Source organism: Pogoniulus pusillus, chromosome 16 (assembly GCF_015220805.1).
Source record: "Pogoniulus pusillus isolate bPogPus1 chromosome 16, bPogPus1.pri, whole genome shotgun sequence".
NCBI lineage: Eukaryota > Metazoa > Chordata > Aves > Piciformes > Lybiidae > Pogoniulus > Pogoniulus pusillus.
In genome coordinates, this window is record NC_087279.1 from 15636835 (window position 1) to 15650718 (window position 13884).

The following is a 13884-nucleotide window of genomic DNA, read 5'->3' on the forward strand; positions in this document are numbered from 1 at the left end:
GGCAGTCCTTGCTAGGTAAGCATCTTTGAAAACCCAAAAATTGCACACAGCTCTTTGTAGTGCAAAAGGAATACCTGCAGGAGTTAAACTGCTTGCGTTTTGGGAATGAGAACTGAACAAAGATTGTACTTGAGTTTCCAACTCTATAAAATGGTCACTAAAGAAGGCAGATTACTGAGGTAAATCAAGCAAATCCGTCCTCCATGAAGGGATTAAGCTCTTAGGGGCAAACAGAACTCAAAGGGCAACCTCTCTCACCAGTACAAAGCAGAAATACACAGCTTAAATAATACATTCTGTGCACAAAAATATCAGCTGAAAGTTGCAGCATTTCCTAAGACGCAGTCAAATCCTTGGTTTCTTAGAATAGTGGTGAAAAATATCAGCTAAGTTGTTATACAGCCATTGCCTTAAGAATTAAAAGAGCAATTAAAAGGCTAGACCTTTAGATTCAATTAATGACCAAGTTAGCAGGTAAAATAAAGGCAAGTAAACGAAGCAATCCATTCAGCAGATTTGGATCTGATCCTGCACATCTAGAACTGAGTGAAGACTTCATGTATGAACCACAGCAGAAATAGTCTATTTTCTACTAATGTTTGTAGTTATCTAAATGAACATGTTCCAACAACTGTAAAGATCTCAGAAGTAACCACTGGATATGTTCTGCCCTCATACAGGCAGGATGATTTTACAGTGGTCCAATGCTCAGAATGAGCTTGAAAATTATCAGCTTACTTTTCTAAGGCAGACTTGCAGAGTCTTGTACTGCCATGTGCAGTACAGGCTCATTGCCTGTAGATCAAAAATTATCTTGCTTAGCCTCCTGTATGTCAGTGCTTGTAGCTCGATCACCAGGCACACTGCTCTGAGAGTTCTAATTCTTTATTTTCTGTATTTTTGTTCATCAGTAGAGCTACTAATACTGTGTGGAGAAACACATTTACAAACCTGTGAGTGTTTTGGGGGTTTGGGTTTGTTTGTTTTTGTAAAATGCTTTTAGAGCACTTCCACACTCTTGTTTGGTGTCTATTTCCTGGGGACATTTCCCTCTCCTTGCTGCTTTTCACAGCGTAGCATAGGAAACAGGGTGCAGTTGCATAACAAAGTGAGTCAGCAGCTGTAAGCAGATATCCTTCAGCTGTCCAGATTGCATGGCTACAGGAATAATGGAATGGTAGAAGTCATTAAAAAAATGTTTTTCCCCAAGAGACAAGGACACCTGAGGGCTATCAAATGAACTGGGAAATCACTGCTATGCAGAGATGATAATCTAGAGATTACCATGGCACTGAAAGATGTCCCCAGAGAAAAATCAGTAAAACTTCTATGAAACATAATGTTACACTTCTCTCTTTTGATAAACTTTAAGATTCACCTGCTTATATCTTCCTACACTACTCTGCACTGAAGTCACCTTGGAAAAGAGCCTGCACTAGTATATACCTCTTCCAGTTGCAGTCATTGGCATTAGCAGTGCACAATATACCTCCACAAATTGTTGCATTTTGGTCAAAGTAACCTAGGAAAACAAGTAAGCATAATTGTTTTGTATTTTGCAAATAATTTGATCAACAGGATTCAGATGCTGCACTGAAGGTTACATAGAAAATTAAGGCTCATGCTGAAATGAATACAAGCAAGGTGGACCGCAGAACCTCAAGTATCCATGTGAAGATATCCTTTCGTTTCCTTTTTTCCCCCCACCTACTCTCATTGGCCAAAGCAGAAAGTGAGCAATTTTTTCTGCAATGCTACTGAAAAAAATACTGGTAAGATTTACAGTTATGAGGACCACCTTCATTTTTCTTGTTGCTGAATTCTTGCTCAGGAAGTTGGTTGATAATGATTTTCCTGCTAAAATGCAGCCAGATTAAAAAAAAACCCAAACAAACCAAAACTGTATCAAGCAATGTAGTGTAACAGGTTTCTTCAGAAGATACAGGCACACACGACCTAATAGTTGACAGTCAAGCCAACATACTGACAATATTACCTGAATTTCTCATTTGCTGAAGCCAATACCACCTGCTCTGGTTTACCTAAACAAAACAAATCAACTATTGTTGTTTTTTTCTTCATTAAAATGACAACCTTGAACTCTAGTAAAGCAAAAGGCATCATCTGAAATCACTTTGTAATCTTATTAGTAGATTCTGGCTACAGTGCTAAGTGTAGTATAGGACACTATCCATATCCAGTATATTTTATAGTCTTACATTGATCTGAAGTATCATGTATGGTATAAGGCAGTGTCTTAAACCAGTTTGTGACTAGGAAATTCTTAGCAACAGAAACAAACTCTAGACTGGACTGCCTGCAGATACAGCAGAGGCTTCTAAAAAAATCTTGCAGAAATATCAGCAACTAATAACTTCATTATAATTAAATTCAACCAAGAAAGATGGATGGGATAAATGGCCTCATGAGGCCTATCCTAACCCTATGATCTTCCAGCAGCATACCAGTGCGTTTATGTACAAACTTAATTTCCTGTTGTGGTCACTCACTTCCAGAGGCATATCCAAAGTGTAGCTAGCATTACATAAATTCATGGACTTTAAAATACAAGCCATGCTAACACAATGAAGTTTTGACCTGACTTTCACTGCAGAGTTCAGTAAGTACTGGACTATGTCAAACACTCCCAGCAGTTACGATCTGGAGATGAATGGTCCATCCTTCCCCTCATCAATGGAATAATTATTAGACTGGTTTAATCAAATGTATAACATAACTTGGGAAAGCTCAGCTCTCTAAATGGCACACACACTATATTGCTTACACAGAGTCATCATTTTTCTTATGAATTCTGCCTGCATACTCCCTATTATAGATCCAATAAAAAAATACAGTTACCAGTGATGATGTATAAAATTTAATTTAAAAAAATAGATTGGATTATACAATGTTTATCACTATAGAACTCGTATCACTTTTCATTTTGACCTGAAAATAAACTGAACTACAATAACTCTTGTTTCTTGATTTGATTTCATTGTAACAATGTAACTACAAATCCTCATCAAGCTTAATGGATATCCAACTTCATAGCCACCAATAAAATCTAGCTGATTTCTGTCTACAAACATTCCCAATTTTGCAGTGTTGGAAATAAGCATATGTCAAGCCTGATTCTATAGCCAAAATGTAATTTGACCTGAATTTAAACTTCACTTGACATTTTCCATTATGGAGGACTATCAAAAAGAAAAGCAAGAGCAGAAAAATATATTAGTGAGTAACAGTAAGATATTATTACAGTTTGAGTTAAATATTGAAAAAAAGTTAAGTTCTAACAACTGCACTTCTTTTAAGATACCCACAGACCAGCTTTAATTTCTAGAGACTGGGTGAATTAATACAAGAGACCATTTTCTTAAACCCCAGCTGTACAGGTACTCTTTTTAAGGCAGTTTGGTCCATATTTCCAAATGATTTGGCATATTTGTATAGACAGATATGCCCTGAAGATGCCCATCTTCATCACACACTTGCTACCTTCACCAGAATCTGTGAGAGTTTCTGGAACAACTCGCCAAATCGTGAGAAGCTGTTCCAATAAAGAGTACCTGTAACACTACACAGGAGCTCTGCAAAAACTCCAGAATTCACAGGAAACAGGAATGCAGCACAACCAGCAGCTTATGTAATTTTCCATTAGAGCACTTGTAGGCCTTTTTAATGAGAAATAGCAAGAGAACAAAAACATTGCCTTAAAATAAATGACATTACACATTCCAAATAATATCAGCAGCAGACAGTGCCTAGTCTTTAACTATCACATGATGGATTAATAATGGATTAGGAAAAATCACTTTATAATGAAGTCTGAATCCAGATGGAGCACTGACCACCTATATGATAGAGCAGCATTAAGAAGTCATACATAATTCAAACACATTGTATACATCTTTCTGGGCAAGCTGAAGGTCTTTTCTACTATCAACATGCAATAGACCAGAGTGCACAGAAAGAAGACGACCAAGATACAATATATGTTTTAATTATCTCAACTCTGATTAGCTGATGTAAAGTAATCCTCTCTAAGCTTTTTGAAGCTAGCTCGCCATACCTTGGCAATCAAATATTATTGAGTTGATAATTAAGTTTAATTAGGTCAAAGAACGTTTCAGTTATACTGACACTCAAATACATAACAAAAAAAATCACTCAGTACTAAAAGCAATGAAAGTTAATCAATTCTGATATAGCGCATGCAAATATGGCTTAAGTCTGGGTAACTTTTTGTTTGTATTTTATATTGGAGTCTATTTTATTAACTTCCAAGCAGACAGATGAGCAGCCAGACCTCTCCAGTACAGAATGTACTGTTTCCTCTTCTGAACAGGGCTTAGCTTAAATAAGTTTAATTTTATTACAAAAATGGAATGTTTTGTATTAGATTTCACCAGATTTTTGCTATGAGCACCTTCTCAACTACTCATGATTTCACAGAGTTGAGACTCTTAAGGCACATGGTATCACCTATTGCTGTTACAAGATTTCCAGCTACTTTGCAGTTATCCCATTTGCAACAGCTATGAAAAATGCATTGCTTTTATTACTTTGCTGAGTGCTCTAACTAAAATTTCTCCAGGTAACCACATTCATTACCACTTGGCTCAGTGCAACATTGTATTTAGCAGCTCAGAATCACAGAATGGTCTAGGTTGGAAGGGACCTCAAAGATCATCCAGTTCCAACTGCCCACCACTGGCAGGGACACCTCTCACTCAAGGCCTCATCCAACCTGGCCTTCAACACCTCCATGGAGGGAGCATCCACCACCTCCCTGGGCAATGCCCACATCCCCAAAGAACACTTGGCCTACAGAAGCTTACTGAATACTGTGTTTCCAAGAAAGGTGGAGAACATCACTGAAGAATTTGCTACCTGAAAAGCACAAACCTTCACACTCCCCCAGCACTCCACTTGACTCAACAAATGTTGCATAGGCTGAAGATGCACATTTCAGAATAAAAATGGCAGCAGCAACAACAGGTGAAAGCACAGGCAGAAAAAAACCTAGAAGCAACTCAGAATTCAGTGAGGAGACACAACAAGGAATATAGAAAGCAATAGAGGTCTTGGGGAGGGTAAATGAAAAAATATGTACTTGACCCTCTATGAGCTTTAAAATTGTCTTAGCTTATCTGTCCCTCCAAGCTCTAAAGGGACTTGTATACAATCTGAAGTTTATTCAAGTCATGTTCATTACATAATGCCTGGAAAGCAGTATGTATCTGCAAATCTAGAATATATCACCATTTTAAGACCACAAATATGAAACACACTATAGGTTTAAATAACTTTTTAGATTGAACACAAGTTAAACCTTCTAGTGGAGGCCAAGACAAACAAAAGCACACCAGGTATGTTCATCTTCCTTTAAATATAGACTGCAATGGTCTCGTATATTCATGCACTCAGCCCTCACAGTCTGCTGGCCACATCTGTCACCAGTTATTATAAATTATTTGACATTGAGGGGATTTACAAATTCACTTATTTAAGCTGGCAATAAAATGAGCCAACACCAACCAGTCAGTTTAGTAAGCCAGTTTATCAACTCTTGAAGCAGCAATAACAGTCCAGATCACTACACAAATACAAAGATCATTTAACATGCTTAGGCTACCAGCTCTCCTTAGTCAGCAAAGCTTCAACGTGCATTTCCTGATAAAGGAAATTCTGTCTTTATGACTGATTCCCCTGGAAAAGACAGGTGTGTCTAGCAATAGTCAGCCATTAAAAAAAAAAAACAAAAAAACATTGAAATGTATTTGCACAAAAAGATTGCAGACACATGATAATTTAAGACTGGCAGGAGACCCATGTATAAGTTGCTTTTCAAGGTATGAAGCAATCTGGTCTGTAAATAGCTAATACACTCTTTCTTTACCATCTTTCACCCTCTCCTGGACAAAGGCAGTGAACAGATGCCTTTACAGAAGTTGGAAAGATGGCCAGGTCTTTCCACTGGCAAGTACAGAACAAGAGGCATATTCCTGAGGTGAAGCCAGTGGAGCGGTGATCATGGCATACAACTCACAGCACTTCCTTACATCAGCAGCTGAGTGAGCTGGCAGAACTGAACAAGAATCATTCACCAAATGAAGTAAACCAGGACGTATGGTGCTCAGGAAAGCAATACACTTATTTGTTATATACTCTATTTTATTATGCTCAGTCAATTTTATTATGGATGATGGGAGATTTTTTTATCTGCAAGAATTTAATAATATATTATTATCCCTGTTAAAACATAAATTCATAACAGGGAACACACGCATTCAAAGTTTGATATTCTTAGGCACTGCCCTGGAAAAGAAATGCTTTCACTGAAGATACATACCTAAGCAATTTGGCACATCTTTTCAAAGACATAAAATAGCTGCTGGACAAAAGAACCTGAACATTTATTTTAATCAGGCTCCAACCAAGTGTACAGAAATCACTACCTCGTTCCGAAACTGCTCTTGCTTAGAAGAAAAAGAAAAAGGTAGTGTATTAGGCAAATTAAAGTCATGTCAGAATGGCCACGACTCAGGCTAAGGATGGATCTCTAAAGCCAAAAATTAGTAAAAAAAAACCAAACAGCTACTGAAGAAAGTGTGTGAAAGCAGAATCTAGTGATACACATGTGTACTTCTGGAGTCTGGAGAGGAAACTACAAGTTAAGGCATTTCTTCAGAAGGCTGGTTTCTCTTGATCCAATGGATTTTTCTTCCATGGATTTGTCCAATCTGCTTTTTGAACTCTTGCAAACCTCTAGTAACCAGAACACTCTCTTACAAAATTCTACAACTGCATGCTAGGTGAGAAAGTATCCCTTTGCTATGAATCTCTACAAAGAGTTTAATTTTGTGCCTTTGATCACAAGAGAATGAATAACCTTCAGATTTCATAGAACTAATCACCTGCTATTTTTTCCCAGATTATTTGACTTCAGTTTATATCAGTTTCACAATATTTACTCATATGGAACCTGTTGCAAACTTTCAATTATTTTGAGTATTTCTCTTCCCCTTCTCTCCGTTTTTTGGGGTATAAGTTCCCTTATATACACATAGTGGAGAGCACAACAGTAAGGAAAAGTGATTTTGCATGCTACCACCACAATGTGTTTCTGTAAGGTATGAATCCATTCTTTCTGGAACTTGCCTTTGCTTTGAAATTTACCTTTACAAACATGAGAACAAAAGACAACCAACTCTCTGCCCTGTAACCAAATCTCCAGTTGTTTGGAATGCCAGTCACAGCTCCCCTCTAAGAGCACATGACAAAAAGCACATCTCTCCCCAGTACAAATATCATCTTCCAGCATGTCTTGCTCTTCTTCACACAGACAAAATATTTCTACAAGTATTCAGCCATGGACTGCTGGAGTCCAACTACCCCTTTCATGCTACAACATTGCACAATCCAGTTAGAAGACTGTAAAAGCTCTTAATGACATGAGACACCTGGGACTTAAGGAGCAGCTATTCAATCATATGCATTGCATTTTCAGCACTATCACTGTCCATCAACAAAATATGATGTGAAAGAAAAATCCAAAAGTTTATTTGCCATGTCCAGAAGGTTCACAAATGTGACAGTCCCTCTTTCCCAGGGTGATTATAATCTAATTGGCAAGAAAACAAGTCACTAGAAAATGTGTTATTTTTCCTGCTCAACTTGTTTTAATGTCAACAGCACCAAGTTTTGATGGGTACACTTGAACCATTACCTAAAGCTAAAACACCTGAGGGCATTGTTGTGAGGTTACTTGGCAGGCTGATGTGCCAAACTAAAGACACTTTCCCTCCCAAAGACACCCTGACAATTGAAGCCTTCTGTCACAGCCAGAGCCAAACTAGCCTTAACATCAGCTACTACCAGTGATGACATCACAGTAGCACATGCTGGAGTGGTCTAATTTGTGTGGAAGAGTTTGGGTCGGAGTTTGTTTCAAAGATGCAAGACACAGCATATTCTGTCTGGCCCTGAAGTCTAAGATAATCACTACCTTCTGGTAACAGAAAAATGTGTAACAGGTAAATCACCTACTTAAGTTCAGAAGTAAGGTCACATTAGATAGATTGCACTTTTCTAAAAATTCACCTATTAACAAAACCTGTACTTTTAAAGCAGCATTTAAATCTTTAGCTGTCAGCCAAAACACCTAAGTAATTTCTATGTCTTCCACACTGAAGAATTCTGCATAGTTATTTAGTTTATGCAATAACAAAATACATAATCTTTATAGAAACATGAAAATAGCTAAAATCCAGCATTTCCCATCCTGGATCAGAATCAGGCTTCTAAAAAGATAAGCATCTGTCCACAATAAATAGCCAGTAATTTTGAACCTTTCCCTTAAGAACAATTCCTTTAAAATTCCTTTAAAGGAATAACAACTCCTTTGAAGTTGGGCCCAGTGTAAGGTTTAATGTGATTAACTAACATTAAAGTATTAGCTAGCAGACAAGGTCAGGCTACTGTGAGTTTATGATCTCTGAAACACTGCTTGATTCTACTTGAAGGGCCCACAAGAGCTTACATTTGCAGGCATCCAGGCAGATGAACCTTTAAATGTAATTGCTTCTTCAAAGCACAGGTAAACTTCAAAAACTGAATTAAAATCTGATCGTTACAGAAACCACAGCATGAGGTTTGACACCTGTAACAAATAACTGCTAAAGCAAGTGGCTTGTATGCTTTGACTTTTTTCTGTCTGCACTACACCAGAGGTCTACAGAAAGGGAAAACTGGTTCAACAGATGACTGCAAACAAAACACTTCCCTGATGTTTTCATATCTGAAAGGTGTGACAGCAAAGCACAGGTGTACGTAATGTGTACATCACTTCAGCAAGGACTCACATAGGTCTCACAGCTGTATTAATATCACATTGCTCAAGTTTACACCACCAGCATTAATCATTGACATAAACCAAATTTCTCATATAGACATGCAATGGGATAAAAGGTCTGGTTCTAAGCTTTGTTATTTACTACTAAGAGGTTCACTGCTTCACAATAAACTGTCATTCTCACAGTTTATTTCTCTCTTTAAACTTTTTACTATAGAACAACAAAAAGCAGCAATATATCAAAATCACTTTTTAATAATAAGCAGAAAGCTGCTATATATGAAAACAATGAAGCTGAAAAGATGAACAGGTTTCTTTCTCAGTACCCATAATAGCCATATTTTATTTTGAGGAGTTCGAGAGAGAAGGCAAAAAGGAAAATTAAACTACTCACACTTGTGTCCAGGCTGCAGATACTGATTGTGTCTTCATCTTGAGTACTCTGTTTTCTTTTTTTCTGTAAAATAAAAATAAAAGAACAGCTCAGTTTTTATGAACAGCACCAACTACCACTACCTTGACTTTGAAACATATATAATGAAGTTATGCACAAATACATGTGCATATATAGTTAACTATTTTCTCACATCACCATTATAATCATCATGCACATGAATAAAAACTGTTTTCACAAGCTGAAAAGCTACTTAGTAGCACATTGGTACATTAAACGTTGTTCCTTTTTCTGCTCAAAGAGAGCTAGGTTTCTGGACCTATTCCTAACTAAAATTATAAGTAATTATTGTAGATTGTGAACTGTACTTGATATGAAATGTTGTAACTAATGAGACCGTGAGGAGAAATTCATACTTTGTGTCAAAACCCTATAAGCAGACTTTTGGATTAGCTTATATTTGAATTTCAATATCCACATTGCTGACTGCAATCTGGTCTACATTCAGATTTTGGGGTGGAAAATAGCAAGCCCTCACTCATTTCATTTCACAGGTTCACCACAAAATTAATCTTCGTGCCTTTCAAAGAAGAAGTATGAAACATTATTTAACAGAGCTCTACATTTTCAACCAGACCAGAAAAAGTCCAGAAACAAGAGAAGTCACAGAATACATGATCTTTATTTATCCAGCTGTGTTGTCTTCCACTGTCAACTAGAGAGAACCATTCACACATAATAATATTCTGCAAAACATTAGAATAAAAGCTAACTCAAAAAAAACCTAAATAAGTTAGGTGCTTGGTTAGAGGTCAAATGTTTAAAAAAACTAAATACTATACATTTTTGAACACTAACAAATGTTTTCTATAATGGGATATAAATAACTTCATTGTTAAGAGTGTGACAAATGACTACACAAGAAATAGGTAGTTCCTTGGTTAAATAACATGGTCACAGATTAAGACAAAATGTGGCATTTCCAATACAAATGAAAGTGGATTGAAAGTATAAATTACATAGAATCACAGAATGGTTTAGGTTGGAAGGGATCTCAAAGATCATCCAGTTACAACCCCCGCCATAGGCAGGGACACCTCCCACTAGAACAGGTTGCTCAAGGCCTCATCCAACCTGGCCTTCAACATCTCCAGGGAGGGAGCATCCACAGCCTCCCTCGGCAACCTATTCCAGTGTCTCACCACCCTCACTGGAAAGAGCCCTTTCCTACCATCTAGTTTGAACCTCCCCTCTTCCAGTTTAAACCATTTACCCCTGTCCTGTCATTACAAGACCTTGTAAATAGTCCTTCCCCTGCCTTCCTGTACATCTTCTTCAGATACTGGAAGGCTACTATAAGGTCTCCTCAAAGCCTTCTCCAGGCCAAAGAGCCCCAAGTCCTGTAGCATGTCCTCATAGCAGAAGTGCTCCAGCCCTCTGATCATCTTTGTGGTCCTCCTTTGGACTTGCTCCAACAGTTCAATGTCCTTCTTGTATTGGGGGCTACAGAACTGTACACAGTACTCCAGGTGGGGTCTGACGAGAGCAAAGTGAGAGAATCCCTCCCCTTGCCCTGCTGCTCTTGATTCAACCCAGGACGTGGCTGCTGTCTGGGCTGCATGTGCACACTGCTGGCTCCCGTTGAGCTTTTCATCACCACAGACCCCCAAGTCCTTTTCCTCAGGGCTGCTCTCAGCCATTCACCACCTAGCCTGTATTTGTGCTTGGGATTGCACTGACCCAGGTGCAGCACCTTACACTTGGCCTTGTTGAATGTCATGAGGTTGGCCTGGGCACACCTCTCCAGCCTGTCCAGGTCCCTCTGGATGACATCCCTGCTCTCTAGCAAGTTGACTGTGCCATGCATCTTGGTGTCATCTGCAAACTTGCTGAGGCTGCACTTGATTCCTCTGCCTATGTCATTGACAAAGATGTTAAAGAGTACTGGTCCCAGCACTGACCCCTGAGGGATGCCACTTGTCACTGGTCTCCAGGTGGACATTATGCCATTGATCACTACTCTGTGCATGCAACCATTCAGCCAATTCCTTATCCAGCAAGAGGTCCACCCATTGAGACTGTGTTTTTCCAGTGTGGTTGCCAGGATGTCATGTGGGACAGAGTCAAATCCCTTACTCAGGTCCAGATAGGTGATGTCCATTGTCTTTCTCTCTTGTTCACTGTTGCTATGACTTCATCATAAAAATTGCCCTTGGTGGAGCCATTGGTGGTTACCACCAATCCCCTCTGCTTTGTTTTCCATTTGCCTTAGCAGAGCCTTCAGGAGGATGTGCTCCATGATCTTGCCAGGCACAGAGATGAGACTAACTGGTCTGCAGTTCCCAGAGTCATCCTTTTTGCCCTTCTTGAAGATGGGCATTATGTTTGCCCTTCTCCTTACATACATGATACAAAGCGTAAGAGTGCTAGCAAGGCTACAGAATTAAAGGTCCTAAGTGAGACAGGACCTCCTGTTACTGTAGAAGACAAGTTACACAACAAGTAGGCTTTTCACTACTGCACGTAGAGTCAGTACACAGGTCCAAAACACAGTGGCATCATGAACAAAGCAGTGTCTGTGAGGACAAGTTCCCAAGGCGAGACTTAGAATTAGAGAATCAGTCAGGGGCGGAAGGGACCACAAGGATCATCCAGTTCCAACCTCCCTGCCATATGCAGGGACACCCTGCCCTACATCAGCCTGGCCTTAAACACCTCCAGGGATGGGGCCTCAAGCACCTCCCTGGGCAACCCATTCCAGGCTCTCACCACTCTCATGATGAAAAACTTCCTCCTTATATCCAGTCTGAATCTCCCCACCTCCAGCTTTGCTCCCCTAGTCCTGTCACTATCTGAGAGCCTAAAAAGTCCCTCCCCAGCCTTTTTCTAGGCTCCCTTCAGATACTGAAAGGCCACAAGAAGGTCACCTCAGAGCTTCCTCTTCTCCAGACTGAACAGCCCCAACTCTTTCAGTCTGTCCTCATAGCAGAGCTGCTCCAGCCCTCTGATCATCCTTGTGTCCCTTCTCTGGACACGCTCCAGCACGGCCACATCCTTCTTGTAATGGGGGCTCCAGAACTGGACACAGTACACCAGATGCGGTCTCAGCAGAGCGGAACAGAGGGCAAGGATCACCTCCCTCGACCTTCTGGCCACATTTCTGATGCAGCCCAGGATCTTGTTGGTTTTTGGGGCTGCAAGTGCACACTGCTGGCTCCTGTTGAGCTTCTCCTCCACCAGCACCCTCAAGTCCCTCTCCTCAGGGTTGCTCTCCAGCCAGTAACTGTCCAGCCTGTATTTGTGCTTGAGATTGCCTTGACCCAGATGCAGGACCCTGCACTTAGTCTTGTTGAACCTCATGATGAAACACAGCACAACATACAGACAGCAATAAATACTGTTTGTATCTTGTTCAGAGGCAGCTTCTTTGGTTCTATAACTAAATCCCCATACACTCATGAGGAACACATCTGTATCAACTGTGATGTACACACCAAAAGGGTTGAAAAGACAGGTAAATAGTAAGAAAAGTATTTATATAATGAATGAGTGTGCTAGTTTGAAGCAAGCTGGAATGTTTTGGTAAAAGAACTAGATAACGGGCAGTGAAATGAAAAACAATTGTGTCTACTTCTCTCACAGTCACGCTGAGAACTCTGGGAAGAAGAAGAAAACATTCTCCATTTTGTCTCTCACTCTTGCTTTTGCCTTAGACCTGGTCACATCTCATTAACCCTGCTCCTACTAACCCTGCTCCCTAACCTCTTGGCTGCACCTCTTTTCTTCCTGAGAACTGGGGTAAGGTTGAGAGGGGCCGGGGGGAGGTGTTGGGGTGGTTTGAGAGCCCCTCCTGGGGACTTAGGTTTCTGGGAGGGGAGTTGTGCTTTTGTATTGTTTATCCTTTGTATATTTCTGTATATAATTGTATATAACTGTATATATTGTAAATAGCTGCTTGTAAATTCTGCTAGCTGTAAATAAATTGCTTCATCTATATTCCCAGGGTCCGTCTGAGTTAGCTGGGGCAAATACAAAAGTGTGGGGGGGTGGGGTAACCCCCAAACCATCACATTTTTAATTGGCTTTCCCAACGTGGGGCTAGATATTTCAGTGAGTGGAAATTAGCTCTGGGAATTAAGATGAAGCTAATCAAGCAGCTATTGTACTTGGTGGGGATTGCTGTGTGGCCTGTTTTCTGGTTTTTTGTGTACAACTGGATCAAAGATCAAATTGGTTATTTCTTGCTTCATGTAGTTTTTAAGAAGGCTAAAGTTAAGCTTTCAGATATGTTCTGGAGCTGGGGTGATTTTATTCTTGGTTATGCTGGTTTTAATATCTCTGAGAATATTACCAAGGATATTACAGGAGCTCTGGTCAATAATGTGACAATCAATGGAAATTCTGCTTTAAATATGGCTCTAATGAGAGTTATTCAGCCTAAGACAGGAATTCCAACTGTTTGCATAGGTACATGCTCGTGTAAAACTGTTTTTCTTCTCACAATTTTTAATATTTGCCTCATGATTTTAATATTCATATTAATTTTGGCATTATTGGTGAAAAATTCAAAACCAGTTTCTGTAAGAGCTAGGAAAAATTCTGTGTCTCAGAAGCAGTCTCTTTCACAGCA

General features: G+C 39.5%; 1 protein-coding gene across 5 annotated transcripts in view; it reads right to left on the reverse strand.

Annotated features, from left to right (window-relative positions):
• Positions 1–13884, reverse strand: part of ARHGEF3 (Rho guanine nucleotide exchange factor 3) — a 117759-nt gene that overhangs the window by 43304 nt on the left and 60571 nt on the right. For all 5 annotated transcript variants that reach the window (XR_010305236.1, XM_064156713.1, XM_064156715.1 and 2 more), the window contains one exon: positions 9255–9317. Coding sequence is in view for 4 of the 5 variants with exons in the window: in XM_064156713.1 (XP_064012783.1) it covers positions 9255–9317 (63 nt within the window). In the remaining variant the exon portion in view is untranslated. The remainder of the gene's footprint in view (positions 1–9254; positions 9318–13884) is intronic.